General features: G+C 43.8%; 2 protein-coding genes across 2 annotated transcripts in view; one reads left to right on the top strand and one right to left on the bottom strand.

Annotated features, from left to right (window-relative positions):
* The window catches only part of gtpbp3 (GTP binding protein 3, mitochondrial), a 17,065-nt gene extending 12,111 nt beyond the window's left edge, over window positions 1–4,954 (top strand). The window contains exons 8-11 of the mRNA XM_005938559.3: window positions 469–634; window positions 3,147–3,262; window positions 3,448–3,622; window positions 3,836–4,954. Coding sequence (XP_005938621.1) covers window positions 469–634; window positions 3,147–3,262; window positions 3,448–3,622; window positions 3,836–4,067 — 689 coding nt within the window. The 3' untranslated portion in view covers window positions 4,068–4,954. The remainder of the gene's footprint in view (window positions 1–468; window positions 635–3,146; window positions 3,263–3,447; window positions 3,623–3,835) is intronic.
* Window positions 4,955–8,878: 3,924 nt separating this feature from the next.
* Window positions 8,879–13,316, bottom strand: plvapb (plasmalemma vesicle associated protein b). Its single transcript, XM_005938556.3, has 9 exons — window positions 12,880–13,316; window positions 12,405–12,581; window positions 12,242–12,323; window positions 11,755–11,956; window positions 11,450–11,669; window positions 10,620–10,769; window positions 10,416–10,472; window positions 9,907–10,011; window positions 8,879–9,763 (listed from the first exon to the last, which is right to left on the bottom strand). Exons 1-9 carry the CDS (start codon window positions 13,078–13,080, stop codon window positions 9,755–9,757), a joined length of 1,203 nt encoding a protein of 400 aa, XP_005938618.1. The 5' UTR covers window positions 13,081–13,316; the 3' UTR covers window positions 8,879–9,754.
* Window positions 13,317–14,931: the final 1,615 nt, after the last annotated feature.

A 14,931-nucleotide genomic window follows, 5' to 3' on the forward strand; every position in this document is an offset into this window, starting at 1 on the left:
TGTAGAATAAACACTTAAAAGAATAAAAACATTTAAGATTTAAGTAATATTTTCACATTTGTTAGATACGCTTCTGTAGAGTTTAAATGTTCCGCTTCTCTCTAATTGTGTATATGTTTGGTGTTTTGTAATATGAGGACATGTTTCCTGACATAATGTCGAACCTTTTAATGTAAGCTCTCCGGTCTTGAAGCTCGGATGTCTTCGTATCAGAGCGATCGGTGTATTTGACAGATGTCAGATAAAGTCCTTCCTGCTCTGATTCGTGCTCCGGTGGCTCGAGCTCACACCCAGAAGCACAGATATGTCAGCGTTATTAGACCCGGGAGATTTCTCTGGTTATAAATGATCTACTGTATTGCAGGTGATGAAATGACCAAATTATTACTTTGAGAAATGCCCACAATGCTTGTTTTTTTGTGACAGGCAAGTTTATTCATTAACATTTAAAAACATTTTGTATTCCAGGTCAGAGACCTGCAGCCATTGTGTCTCCCATTGCTGGCACCACCAGAGATGTGGTGGAGACGGCTCTGGACCTCGGTGGGTTCCCCGTCCTCCTGAGTGACACAGCTGGCCTCAGAGACAGCTCGGACCTGGTGGAGAGAGAGGGCGTCCGCCGCGCTCGGGAAAGGTAGCGCATGGAAACCTCTTAAAGTTGGACTTCTGTTGCATTGTTTTGCTTTCATGTTAATAGAAAGAAATGAAGACTGATGTTCGAATACTTGCACAGGACAGGACTGCAAGTGAGTATTTATTGCAAAGTACTGCATTATATATGATTTAACAGAACATATTGGCCTGCAGACCAATGCGAAGTGACCCTGGAAACAAAGAAAGGAAGAAATAAGTCATTTCTGTAATGTCTGTCCTACCCCAGAGTTTATATTGATGCTAGTTATGAATACACAGTGCAAACACTCTCAGGAGGTTGCGTAACGAAGAGTCCCCTTTCCTCGTTGTACCGTCGAGAAGTTTCGTGTGTAGGAGAGATGAACATACAGTATCAGGCCATTCAGCATGACAACGCATACATCTCTGCAGTCAGACTCAAAAATAGAAAACAGTATCCGCCGTGATGGAGCCGCGAAGGCTTTAAAACAAGTTTAGAAGTTCCACATAGAAATGGTAAACTAGTAAAGACATGAGGAATAAATAGCAAACAGAGGAAACATACAAACGGCACAGAGAATAAAGAAACAGGTCAAGAGTAGAGGCTGGTAGGAGCCCCGAGGAAGCAGGTGAGGCACACAGAAAATCTTCTGTTTGACAATTATAACTTAAAGCTGGTTGCAGTGCATGCATGCCCGCCAAACGAGATAGCGCTGGGCTCTACAGTGTTATTAACGGAAGCTAAAGCAGAGTCGTTAGTGCCAAGTGTTAATAAAACATCTGCACACTGAGTGTGTTTGATTTAAAGACAGACTTTCTCCCTAATATTAGTTTTAGAAATATTGGAAACGAACCTGAAATCATAGAAGAGATCAAGGTCTCAAGCACAGGCTGCGCCACAGCGTACTTAAACCAAAAATGAAGGACACATCCTGAACGGTATTATCTATGACTCATTTGTGCCTCTTTAGGGAGGTGAGGTGGTAGGACGGCAGGAAGTAGGCTTATTTAGACTACAGCAGGTTTTTAAATATATTAGACCAGATCAAACTTGTGTAAACTAGTCGGGCAGATGGCTTCAGGTAGCTGATTCTAACAAGGTTTCAATGTCAGTTCAGTGTGCGAGCTAATGAAAGGGCTAAAACCTTAAAGCTTTCACATTAACTTTACATAAACAGTTTATGTTTCTACACCACATAAAGACAGCTGAGCCCTGTGATGGGCAAAGGTGGGCTTCAGTCCCCCTGCTGTCCTAAACTGAATATGAAGTTAAGATGGATGAATGGAAGGACAGATGGACGGGTGGAGGGACCGATGGATGGGTGGAAGGATGGAATGAAGTACAGATGCACGGATAAACAGATGGATGGATGGGTGCTTAACTAGTATGTGAGTCAGTGGGACATGAAGGGGCCTGCAGTGAAAGAAGGACCCTCATACTTGCAGGCTGTACTCACTGGTATAGAGTAAAGTGAATACTGAACCTCATACATGTGTCAGCCTTCACAGTACTACGCTGTATTTTTCTTATTCGTCACCTCCCGACTCCCAAAATGAGCACAGTAGCAGCTTTGCTGTCACTGCTGGTATAAATCCAGGTGTGTCCAGAGGAATGCCATTTCCAGTGCAAATGCAGTCTCATCCCTTCACTCCTTGTTTAAGTTATGTGCCTGACCTGGTGGCTCTATAGGAAGGGCAGGCAGTTTGTGTTCTGTGGGAAACTGCTTTTGCAGGGAGCAGGAGAAAGGCTCGTGACCTGGGTCACTACAGGAAGGACGTGGTAAGTACAAGCATCCGCCTCCACTCCTGCTGCTACCTCGCAGTGAGACGGATGCAAGGAACCAGTATTTCACGTGAATACCATTTAGAGTGATGGGATGTCCCTGCCAGCTTTTCCGGGCTATAGCTTATAGTTGGTTTGTGAAACAGAACAACAGTCTCTGCTCTGAGATATCTTGGTGCACAGCCAAGAGCGGGCACAGGTGGTGGGAAACGTGTTTGGGCTTGATGTATTTCCCAACAGTACTGCCATAGATTGTAGAGCATAAAGGAGCTATACTTTATCCTAGAGGAACCACCTGTAGCACAAAAACCACCACAGAAGCAGTTTTGAGTGCCGGTGTTTGTTTGTCAGTGTACAGTGCAAGATACAGATGTGAAGGTCATGGTCGGTGGGGTCTGAACCATAAATCGTCAAAGTAAGAAGTAAGAGGCCCCAGATTATTTTTACTCAGTACTCCTGGTTTGGACTACAACTACTTTCGCCCTTCACCTTCCTTTTGACCTCAGCTATCGCCCATAAAGTGTCCTGACTGCATCTTACAATTTTCACGCTGTTGTGGAAAAGTTGCCTCGAATAAACACATTTCAGGATCCACGTCTGAAATACTCACGACTGTCCTTGTTGTGGTTACCAGAACACATTCAGCCATGGAAACACACACGGTGATGAGAAATACCTGCCACGCCATCATTACAGGTCGAGTGTCAGCAGAGGGTTTGTGACTAAAGTGGAGGCTGCTCTGTTTCTCCAGGGTGGAGCAGGCAGATCTGACGCTGGTGGTCGTGGACTCTGCTCATCTCCCCTCTGAGGTAGACCGAGCTGCAGCGTTCCTGCGGGAGCACCTGAGGAGTGTGCTGCCTGACACAGGTACCGTGCCATGCGTTTGTCTACTGATGCACCGACTGCATTTTAAAGACGTTTGACTTTTACAGAAAGCCTTGGTGCCTGTAGCTGTCTGCAGTTAGTTAGAGTCTTAAACATGTGCATGAGGTAACCCCAGGCAGAGACAAATGAGGATGAGTCAAGTTAACTTACCACATCATGTCCTGCAGACAGGTGTCTCCTGGTGTTGAATAAGGCCGATCTGCTGCCTGAGAAGCAGAGACAAAAGCTGGACACAGAGCTGAGGGGTGTCTCTGGTCTCCCTGCTGTCCATCTGATCTCCTGCCAGACTAACGAGGGACTGAAGGACTTCCTCACAGTGCTGCACAGCAGTGTCAAGACTCTGTGAGTTTGAGTTTTGTTTTGTTGCCCCAGTGCGAAGGCCAAGTCTCATTTGAATGTCCTCTTGCAGGATGTGTGAGATAGCTGTACAAACTGAACTGATGGCAGGGATCAATCTTAACTGTTTATTTGTTAAGGCAGTCTTCCCAGTGCATCTTTATCTTTGTAGTTCTCCTCCAGAGGCTCTTCACATTCGCTGATTAACTTCCTCTGTAGGTGTGGCGACCCTCTGTTCGGTGCCCCCACCCTGACACAGGCTCGCCACAGGGCCCACCTGCAGCGGTGCGCGGCGGCTCTGGCTCAGTATCAGCGGTACCGTGACACTGACCTCGCTCTGGCAGCCGAAGGTGTCCGTTTAGCTGTCACCAGCCTGGGCCGGATCACTGGACGGGTCGGCGCAGAGGAGATCCTGGACATCATCTTCAAAGACTTCTGCATTGGAAAATAAAAGAGTGAAAAACTGACAGATATGCGATCGCCGGCTGCTCTGAGAGGAAAATCGCATTCCTGCAGTCTCACGGTGTCAGAAAACAGGACTGAAAGGACACCGCTGGGCGCTGGGCCAGGCGTCGACACACAGCTGAAAGAAAAAACTCTGTGTTCTTGGCCGCTGAACGCGTGCGCTCCCAGGACGCTAAAATGTTTTCTGTTGATGCTTTTTATCAGCCAAAATAGTTTGAGCATGATGACAGGTGCCTCAAAGGCCCAATATACCGAACAAGTGTTTGGCAAGCCTTGAGTCGTAATTTGAAAATAGATGTCGAAATCCTTTGAAGATCGGCCTCCTGGGCTGCAACACAACAGCCCAGATCTTTCAAATATAACCTGCAAGGTCATGGACTGAAGGTTTGGCTGTTTACTTGTACCGCAGGAACATGACTTATTTTTTTTACTATGCGCCTTTATTACATTTATTTATTTTCCAAAAAAGAACTAATACTAATCAGAATGATTGTATCGCTTTGTTACATGTTGCTGTGTTACGTTACTTTGGACCCTTAAATAAATGAGATTGTGTGTATTTTTGTAACAAATAAAAATTCTCTTTAAACATACACAGAAGCTACGTTCTTGTTTTTTTGCTGAAGATAAAACAGTGAACTAAAAATACTCTGTGCCCTCTTTGAGTCACTAATAATAAAAATAATAATATAAACCCATCAGCTACTCGTTAACAGTACAAAATTAGCTTCCCTATAGAAAATTACATTTCCCTCATGCTATTAAACATCAAGGGATTTTTACAGCTTTTCAAAACATATTACTACATATTACATAATAAACAAATATAACACACACCAATGAGTTAGACTGCAGGAATGTCTTAAAGATATAAAGACCTGGATGGCCGCTAACTTTCTCCTGTTTTGGCTTCCTGTTAAATCCAGAATTCAAAATCCTGCTCCTCACATACAAGGTCTTAAATAATCAGGCCCCATCTTATCTTAATGACCTTGTAGTACCATATCACCCTATTAGAGCACTTCGCTCTCGCTCTGCAGGCCTACTTGTTGTTCCTAGAGTATTTAAAAGTAGAATGGGAGGCAGAGCCTTCAGTTTTCAGGCCCCTCTTCTGTGGAACCAGCTTCCAGTTTGGATTCAGGAGACAGACACTATCTCTACTTTCAAGATTAGGCTTCAAACTTTCCTTTTTGCTAAAGCATATAGTTAGGGCTGGACCAGGTGACCCTGAATCCTCCCTTAGTTATGCTGCAATAGACGTAGGCTGCCGGGGATTCCCATGATGCACTGGGTGTTTCTTCTTCACTCACTATGTGTTAACAGACCTCTCTGCATTGAATCATATTTGTTATTAACCTCTGTCTCTCTTCCACAGCATGTCTTTATCCTGTCTTCCTTCTCTCACCCCAACCGGTCGCAGCAGATGGCCCCGCCCCTCCCTGAGCCTGGTTCTGCCGGAGGTTTCTTCCTGTTAAAAGGGAGTTTTTCCTTCCCACTGTCGCCAAAGTGCTGCTCATAGGGGGTCATATGATTGTTGGGTTTTTCTCTGTGTGTATTATTGTGCGATCTACTGTACAATATAAAGCACGGCTGTATAAATAAAATTGATTTGTGTAGAAAAGCGATTTAAGTGACTTTGACCATGGTGTGATCGTTGGTGCTAAATGGGCTGCTGAACTATTACAGACCACATCCACAAAATTGTCTTAACGCACTTTGTGCCCCTTAGTATCAGATGAGCATTGTTCAAACACCACAGCCTACCTGAGCACCGTCCGTCCCTTTATGACCACAGGTCTGCAGGGGTGGCATGTCACAAAGCTCGGATCATCCCGGACTGGTTTCTTGAACATGACGGTGAGTTCATTGTACTGGGATGACTTCCACAGTCCATTGCATCACTGGTGAAACAGGAATGTGTCGCTCAGCGATGATTTGAATTAATCTTTATTACACAAGTTTAAAGGTGCACGGACGTGTTACAGTAGAGAAGTAAAGGCGAAGAACAGATTGCACGAATCGCATGCTTTAACCTTCTTCATTATGCATTACATATATTCCTGTCTGTTCCTACAGAGACTGGCTTAGTGTTGTCTAAAGCCAGCGTTCCCTTTGTTAGACACATTCTTGTTGGCACTGCTTTCTGTGCCCTTTGTTTCCCTGTCAGTTTAGCCTTGATCAAATATTTATGTTTCCATGCTGAACTCCTCACCCTTCTTCCCCAGTTGGTGTCTTCTTGCCCCGTCTCTGACGACATTTGCACCTCTGCTACCCAGCACCACCGCTGCCTTTCTGCCTTTTCTGCGTCTCTGGCGTCTGGCTGTGCTATCTGACCTTTCCTCTTCCTGTGCTGCTCTGTCACCCTTTTTGTTGACTTTCATGTTCTGCGTTGATTAATTGCAAAACAAGGGAAGTCTAAACTAAAAGTGGGGCTTGTTGTCAGACAAATTAGTGGTAGTAAATTCTGGAGCTTTGTCTTTGAAGCCCTGCCCGTGTGCGATGGCCTCCGGGTCACTGTGTTTACTACAGCTGTGAAAGTCGGATGTTTTGTATATCAGTAGGAAAGGTGTACTTCTTTGGGACCTCACAACGCTAATGGTGCCGCTCTGTGAAAGCTCAGTGGTTGTTGTCAATTTTATGTGTCCTGTTGATATTTTATCTACAAATTCATGATTCCCAGAAGAATAATTGCGCTGACGTCCTGCACCACTGTAGTGCTGATGGCTTGGATCTGCATTCATGTTTCGTAAGAACCAAAAAATGTAATTTTAATTCTTTTTATATGGAGGGTATATGACAGAGATCTGTGACAGTAAAAGCGCAGCTCTGGATATTCTCGTCCATCAGTGCCTCGTGTTGACTAAACCTGAGGTGTTTTATTTTAGCTGAATCATCACGATTGCAAATATCAGTGCCCTGAGTTATAACAATGCAGTTAAACAAATTCAACATGATAACATGTCCTCATAATCATCAGTCTGCACACGAATGGGAAAAAGAGATGACGCATAAGCTTAACCTCATCGTCACAGTTTGGTCCATATGTGACTGATGATGGGTACTTTTAGCTTCCTGTAGGTTTGATTAATGACTGTCTGCTCCGCTGCAGCCAGGTCCACCCCTGCACGCATTTTACTTAAACCAGTGTGAGTGCATTCGTAGCTATACACGGCACTGGAAACACTTGATGCAAAACAAAGGATTTCCTGAAAACAGGAGGCAGACCAGCTCACCTGTAACACAACACATCCTTGTGTACAGCGAGTCTGGGAGATAATCCTGGTTTGTTTCTTATGTAATATGGAAACGAACTCAAATATTTGTTCTGTCTGGCCTTATTTCTTCCACTTCTGACGCAAGTTTGTCACAAAATGAAACTAAAACAAATCCTCGGGATTTATAAGACAGAACAGAAAAACTTTGTTGAGATGGAGCCGGTCAAAGGTCACCATGATCCCGTTCTTGTGAATGCAGAACACCTGGAGGAAATATCTTTAAATTTAGCACAATTATTGCATCAGATTCAGGAATAAACTGAGTAGAATTTGTTGGTCAAAGGTTAATGTAACTGTCCCTGAGACAGTTAAAATAAAGTTGGTTATTTCATGTTTCTGTGATAGATTCATGCTTAATTTAGTTCATTTATTTATAAGATAAGATGATAAAAGTGTAACATTAATTAAAAAACATGTCTAAAATATGTGATTACAAAATATGGGTTTGTTAAATATGTAAAGTGCTGTAAAGTTTGTATGAGGTAAAGTTTGTAATTGTCACATGACCAGAGTTTGGTTGAGAGCACAACCACGGCATTGTGGAGCTAGCATGGATACGTGGCTACAGATGCATCTACAGCCTCAGCGTTAATGTTATTCTGCACGCACACGGTATGCTTTCATGTATGTTGTTTGTATAATGTTGCATACGTGTTCTACACTGGTAATGACAGGACATTTTGTGATATCCATTATTGTGCATTTTTCTGTTCTGCTTGCACAAGACTGTTTATGGACACTGATATGAGAGACTGAAAAGCTCAAAACATTTACGTTGTAAACTTTGTGTTTCTTCAGTTTTCACGGTGTCTGAAGACAATAAGAGTGAGAGAGAGAGAAATAAATTTCCGAAGACATCAGTATGATGCGTGGCCATTCTTTGTTGGACCCCTGTAGTTACAGTGAAACATCTTCTGTGACTTCACACAAACTTAAATGAGGACACAACCTGTTAGATAATCGTGCAAATGATAGCAAACGTGCACTGGTGTCTAACAGGGTAAAAGAAGTGATGCTATTATCTACACAAATAGGCAAAGATGTTCTGCAAAAACGCTTTTGTGTCTGAACTTAAACACCGTGTTCACTAATCAACGAGGAGGCGGTGACCGTCTCAGTGTTAATGCCCACGCACAAAATCCCTTAAAGGCTTCATAGGACACGAGTCTGGCCTAGAACCCACGGACACCCGTGCTGCGTGTCCTTCGTTAACGTGCTGTGCCAGGCCGTCGCTGCAGCCGCCTCAGCTGCTGCTTGTTTGTGGGTCTCTCAGCTTTTGGTTTTTGCATTTAAAAACTAAAAAGCGTGTTTTTGTGAGTTCAGGCTGTGACGTGCATTTGGACCTCAAAGAATTATTGCAGTGAAAAGATAACGCGACACAAGCTTGAAATGAAAGAACACGTGTGTGAAACTGGTCGTCAGTCACCTGCAGCTTTGAGTTTCTGAGGATGCTTGTATAACGATGTAACTTTTGTTTAACCCTGTAAAGCTGAACGTTTGGTAAAATAAAAACAAAACTGCATAACTGTTAACATCAAATGGTTGTTTATTCTTTTATTAAATATACAGTATTTACATGAATAGTAGCCATGAAACAGTCTTCAGTCAGAAGTTGAAAACACTGCAAATAACACGACTTTTCACTGTGTTTCTGTTGTTTTCCTGACATCTTTGTCATGTCCAAACGGATCCACAATAATCATAAAAGCAGGCTTCTGTTTCCTGCCACAGACCGGACGTGCTCAGCCTGCTTATGACGAGAGAAGGAAGCAGTAAAGCCTGAAAACTGCAACGAAACTGGGACAGTTCATGAAGACTCAGCTGTTTTTCTTTCTTTTCTTTAAGCTGATCATCAAAACAAAGTGTTTTCAGTCAAATTCATGATTCCTCTTTTTGACATCCAGTGTTTACGACTTCGAGCGACTCGGCTGACGTGACCACGTGTTTATGACTTAATGGACGTCTGTACTGTCATCCAGGCTACGTTAGCATCTCGTGTGAAGACCTGCCAGCCACTGGGACACTTAACAGTTGCTATTTTAAGACTAGTCTGTTTATCACAGCCAAGTGAGCAGCTGTTGTCTGAGTCTTTGTTACATTTTTAATGTCAGCGGGACGAAATTTCATCGTTTCACAGCAAACAAAAGTATTTTTCCACAGTCAGTTTTTCTACCTGCACAGAGAGACACACAAAAGGACACATGCACACCTATTTCTTACATTTATCTGGGTACAAACATGCTTCAGAGCAGAAGTTCAAAAACACACGATGCAGTTACTATATGGAGGCAAAGCATCTGCACACTCTAGTATATACACATGCTTTAAAAAACAAAGTCCTGAGCGCTGTGGGCTGGATTTGCCTCTCTCCTCTCTCTGACCACCAGGACGCATTATTTCATTTCACCTGGAAGATAAAACATCAAAAAAATGTAAGTAAAGTAAGCTGGACGTGTAAAGGTCTCATCCCTGCTCAGCATCAGTATTTTATCATTGTCACAGGGATGATATCTGCAGGCTGATGAAGCTTCGAGCAATCTGAAGGCTTACCGTTGGAGCTTTGAAGATGCCGGTTATTCCTACAGAAGTCCAGTTAGTTGGAGTGTGTCTGCCCTGCAGCGAGGACGCCTGAAAGCCTGCAGGTTTAGCGCCGGGCTGCAAAACAAAGGTCATTTAACGTTAGACACAGTCAGCACATTAGTGCAGCTTTCTTTTGTCATCTCGCTTCTCCATCCGCCCTGCAGCTGCTGCAGATTCTCAGATTCCTGTCCAATCCCCCCTCACCACCTCACCTCTGCACTGACGTCTATGTAATCACCAGATCTGCTGTGATTTCACAGCTCAGAGGTGGATGACACTCCGAGAAGGATGTGACATGATTACATCTCTGCTTTTGGGGATAAATAATAATTCCAATTGGAGGGAAATCGAATCTTCATCAGCTGAGATTCAAGTTTGAGTCAAATGTAAACACAATAAGTGAACATCTGTCCCGAGTCCTAATCAAGCTCTCGTTCTGTGACAGAGTATTTGTTTGTTTATTTGTTCGTGTCTTTTACCTTCATATTGGACAGTTGTTGTCTCAGTTCTTCCTTCTCCCGCAGTAATTTCTCAACCTGTGGACACACGGTGTAAGTCAAACAGTGTTTGTGTCGAATATGAAACTGTAGGATTTGCACTCTTAGAAAAGCAGATAAAACATTTGCATTTGCTTTGTAACGACACAGTGGCTCCTGCTTCCCGTCCACCCAGATCTGATTTACCTTATCATCATGAGCTTTTTGTGCGATCAGCGACTGTTTGGACGTTTTTTCAACAAACTCTGAGTGATTGCGTTGACACTCCTCGAAGTCGGAGATTAAGTGTTTGTTTTTCACTTCCAGCTGACTGGACTTTTCTTGAATTTCAGACACCTGAGAGCAAAACAACACAATTTTATTTTAATCTTGGACAACATATGAGTAGATAGAATTTTGTTTTGCTTTCCCTGCTGCAATTTTGAGTAAAAACATGAAAAATATCAAAATATTTATGACGTTTCGAACGTTTTTAAGCTGTTTTGAGAACTTTGACCCGACACTTTCAAGGCGTCCGAGGCTCATTTTAAAGTGCTGCATCAGCAGAGACATACTTCACGTCTGCTTTACCCTGGCACTGCCTCACAGGACATCTGTCTCTTTAGCTGCATTTATCAGCAATGATACAATGCAGAGACTTCCTCCCTTGAGAAAGCGGTTTCCCACTCAGATTGTACTCTGGGATGTTCCACAGAATTAACTTCTTCAGGGAGAGTTCAAAAGTTTAAAGGCTGAAAGTCTGACCTGAAAATAAACACGTCCTCTCCCTCAAGTAGTTAATTTACTGAAGCAAACCTCTTTTATGCAGGCATCTCTCTGCCACGTTATAGCTCACTATATTTATCTGACCTTTCAGAATAAAATGAGAACTGAAATCCTGATTGCCTATCACCCCTTCTTTAAAAGCAAAAACAGATCTGGTTGATTGTCTGATCTGATGCATCTCTGAGTTGGCAGCAGCTGCACCAAAGAGTGATTTGAAAGTATTAAAAATGGCATTAAAAATGTTAAATTACCATTTTCCCCACATTGTCGAGATAAACCTGGAACTTGTTCTCCACGTCTCTGGACAGGTTCGTGCAGCTGTTTTTGATCTTGTCCATGTGCTCCCGCTGGCTGCTGCAGGTGAGGTGAAAGGTGAGCTGGTGAGGAAACAGTTTGTTAATCCGGTCCAAGAATTCTCTGGTCACCGTCGTGATGCCTTCTAGAGAATTTGCAAAGTCCTCTTTGCACTTGCTGGTGGAGGCAGAAAGAATAAAATAAAACGCTTTAACTTTGCTTATTTTTCAGGTTGTTTCAGTCGCACACGCCACACACCTACCTGGTGTACAAGGCGTGCTGCTCCCTGAGAAAGGTGTTGTCGCGCCGCAGCTCCACCACCTCGTCGTTGAGGCGCGTTCGGTCTTTGACGGCTGTGTCTAACTCATCCCGCAGATTCTGCACCGTCTGGGTGAAGTTTGAGTTGACGACGTCCAGCTTGGCCTCCTGCTGATCGTAGAGTCTCTTCAGATTACTCAGCTCGCCTGGAGGATTCAGACAGAAACTGTCAGAAAGCGACGATTTCAACTCCAATAATGCTAATTAAGGCTTAATGCATCATTTATTAATGCTTCAGAGTTATTAGATAACGAGTTTCCAGATGGTTTGCAACATGTTTTACTGTTTGGGCAGATCGAGATCAACCTCCGCAGCATCAAGACTCTTTTAACTGTTCAACTTCAGAGTGACGTCTGCAGACACTGTTTGTGTTTCATGTTTGATGAGACGATAAATGCCTGAGAAGAAGAAGATGGCACTGAGGTACATACTGCTCGTGCTGCTTCTAGTGATATGGGGCTGTATCGGAGGGAGGGGGCGCCGTGCTAGGTTCAGTAACCTGTTGCAGTCCTCCTGTGAAGAAAACACACACAAAGACATTTGATTCACGATTATATTTTCTTGCACTGGTGACCAACGGGGAAGTGAACTTACAGACTTTTTCTTCAGATCCTGCTCCGTCTTGTTGGCATCAATCTGCTGCTTCGCCATCTCTTTCTCCAGAGCTGCTCTCTCCTCAGCGCGAGCCTTCAGCTGAGCTTCCAGCTTACTTTTCTCCTTCCTCAGCTCGATGTTGTTGTCACTCAGTTTATTGAAGCCCAGCTCCAGCTCCTGCAGGATAACAGCACTCAGCATCAAAGCCATGCTTCTTACAGCTCTACACATGATGGTAGAACAACTGGGAAATCACGTAAAATACTAAAATAATTAGAATTAAAATATTTACAGTGAAAAAAACACATTAATGGTTTCTGAACATGACATCGCTGAAATCTAAGAAAACCTCTCAGAAAATAATCCTACTAATAAGCTGTTGTATTGTTATTTAAGGTGGGCCGGGACATTCAAACGTCTTTAAAATATTTGAATGCTTCAGTTTAATAAACCAAACTTAGACCAGCTCACTGACCTTGACCCTTTTATCTGCTGCAGTCTTCTCCGGCTGTCCGTAGATGACAAAAAGCACCAAGCTGACGATGATGAGCGACTGGATGAGAGAAGAAAAGAGGAAGACGATCCTCATGTAGTAGCCGCAGCTCTTCGCTTTGGACTTGTTCAGGTGCCTTACCCCTGGGCTCAGTTTGGCCCGAGAGTAGCTGGAGCTGTACATGACTGACTACAGAGAAATTATTTGTCCATAAAGAAAATCCGCAAGTATTCCCCCTGGAAGATGGAAGAAGTCGAGCGTGCAGTGAGGTGATGGTTTCCCGGACTTCTGCTCACCTTTTACAGCTCTGCAGCCCTGCCGACGTGAAGAAGCAGACAGGCACAAGTGGCAGGCAATGATGGACGTAAACAATGACCCTTAGGTGTCCAGAAGGGTCATGTTTATAATTGGTGCTAGAGGCACACTTCCTGCCCATCCCAGCCCAACCTCTCCTGCCTCTTCCCCTCCCGTCCCTAATCAGCCTGTGTCGCAGGACAGCCTCCTGCTGCAAAGCTGCCCAAGTTATCAGAAACTTTCCATGGAACGTTTCAAACAAAAATAAGTTGGTGTGATGGGAATTAGATTTAAAGATCTTCAAGACATAAATACATTTAAAGCTTTTCAACAAAAACTGTAAGAAAACCGTCAGTTCTAACAAAATGTGCTCACGCTGCCTAAAGAAGTCGCCTTTGCAGAGGCTGCATGCTCTCCTGTAGTGGAATCTACGAACTCTATTAAATGACCTTAAATTAGGGTTTAAAATAAGCGAGCAATCACTTCATTGTGCCTCGGTGGTAACGGGTCGGACCCGCTTTTGCATTCAGAAGCACCTTAATAATAATTTGTGGCACAGAAACAACAAGGTGCTGCAAACATTTCTCAGGGATTTTGGTCCATATTGGTGCGACAGCATCACAGCAGCATCAGAAGAAGGTGCACTGCAGTCATAGATATGGACCCAGCAACAACACCCAGGCTGGGCTGCAGCGGGATGGGTCGATGATTTGATTTCATGCCATTTGCAGCAGAACTCAACAGACCGGGCAACATTTTTCTAATCTTCTGTGGTCCAGTTTCAATCCTCAGGTTCCTGTTGGCAGGTGAGGCCTCCTGCTGCTGGGGCCCATCTGCCACAGTCGTTCATAGACGCTCTTCTACAAACGTTGGTTGAAGTGCTCTGGTTTCTCTTTGTATTACTGTACGGTCTTGACCTTACAGTATAAAGTAACAGTTGTAATTTGCCACTACATAAATAAAACCTCTTTTTTAACACTAGAGATGGATGTGCAGTAAAATCCCAGCAGATCAACAGTTTCTCAAATACTCCAAGCAGCTCAGCGGGCATCAACAACCACGCCACATTCATAAACTACATACATCATATTTTCTCAGATAAATATCCAATCAGTCAGGACTCATGTCTACCAGAAGCACAGACGTTCAGTACTTTAGTAAGACTGCTTATGGTTTTTTTTACCCATGACTTCATGTGATATAAAAATAATGAAGAAACAACAGGAAATATTCCTATTTAATTATAGCTGCTGCAGACTGATGTATTCCCCTGGTGCTTGATGAACAATATGAACCATTTAAGGAGTAAAAGCAGAAAATGCCAAACAAAAATTTTTTCCAGCATATCCTGTCTTGAACGAGCACGGAAAGGAGTCGTGGTAGTGGAGGAGTGAAGGAGTGAAAACAATAGGGACCTGTCATTCTGTGGGGATGGGGAATAACAAATTCTCCCTGCAGAGCGCAGACACCCTTCACCCCCGTCCCACCCACGGCAGAGCCGGTGACGTCAGGCGCAGTCGGGTCAGCCGGGGAAGGGTGTGAAAGGGGAAAGGGCCTCTGAGCCTGAAGCTTTCCTGCTCCCTATTGTCTCCCTGACAACCTGTCCTCAGGTGGAAAAACTTATTTATGAGGCATGTTAAGAGTGACAGAAGACAACGAGTCGGGAAAGAGGTGTTAGATAACGTGAACAAAAGCAGGAAACCAAATGGCTGAAGACTGTGATAAGACACCTTTTAAGAT

This window comes from Haplochromis burtoni, unplaced genomic scaffold, assembly GCF_018398535.1.
Source record: "Haplochromis burtoni strain Fernald_Lab_line unplaced genomic scaffold, NCSU_Asbu1 Contig_256, whole genome shotgun sequence".
NCBI classification, from domain to species: Eukaryota; Metazoa; Chordata; class Actinopteri; order Cichliformes; family Cichlidae; genus Haplochromis; species Haplochromis burtoni.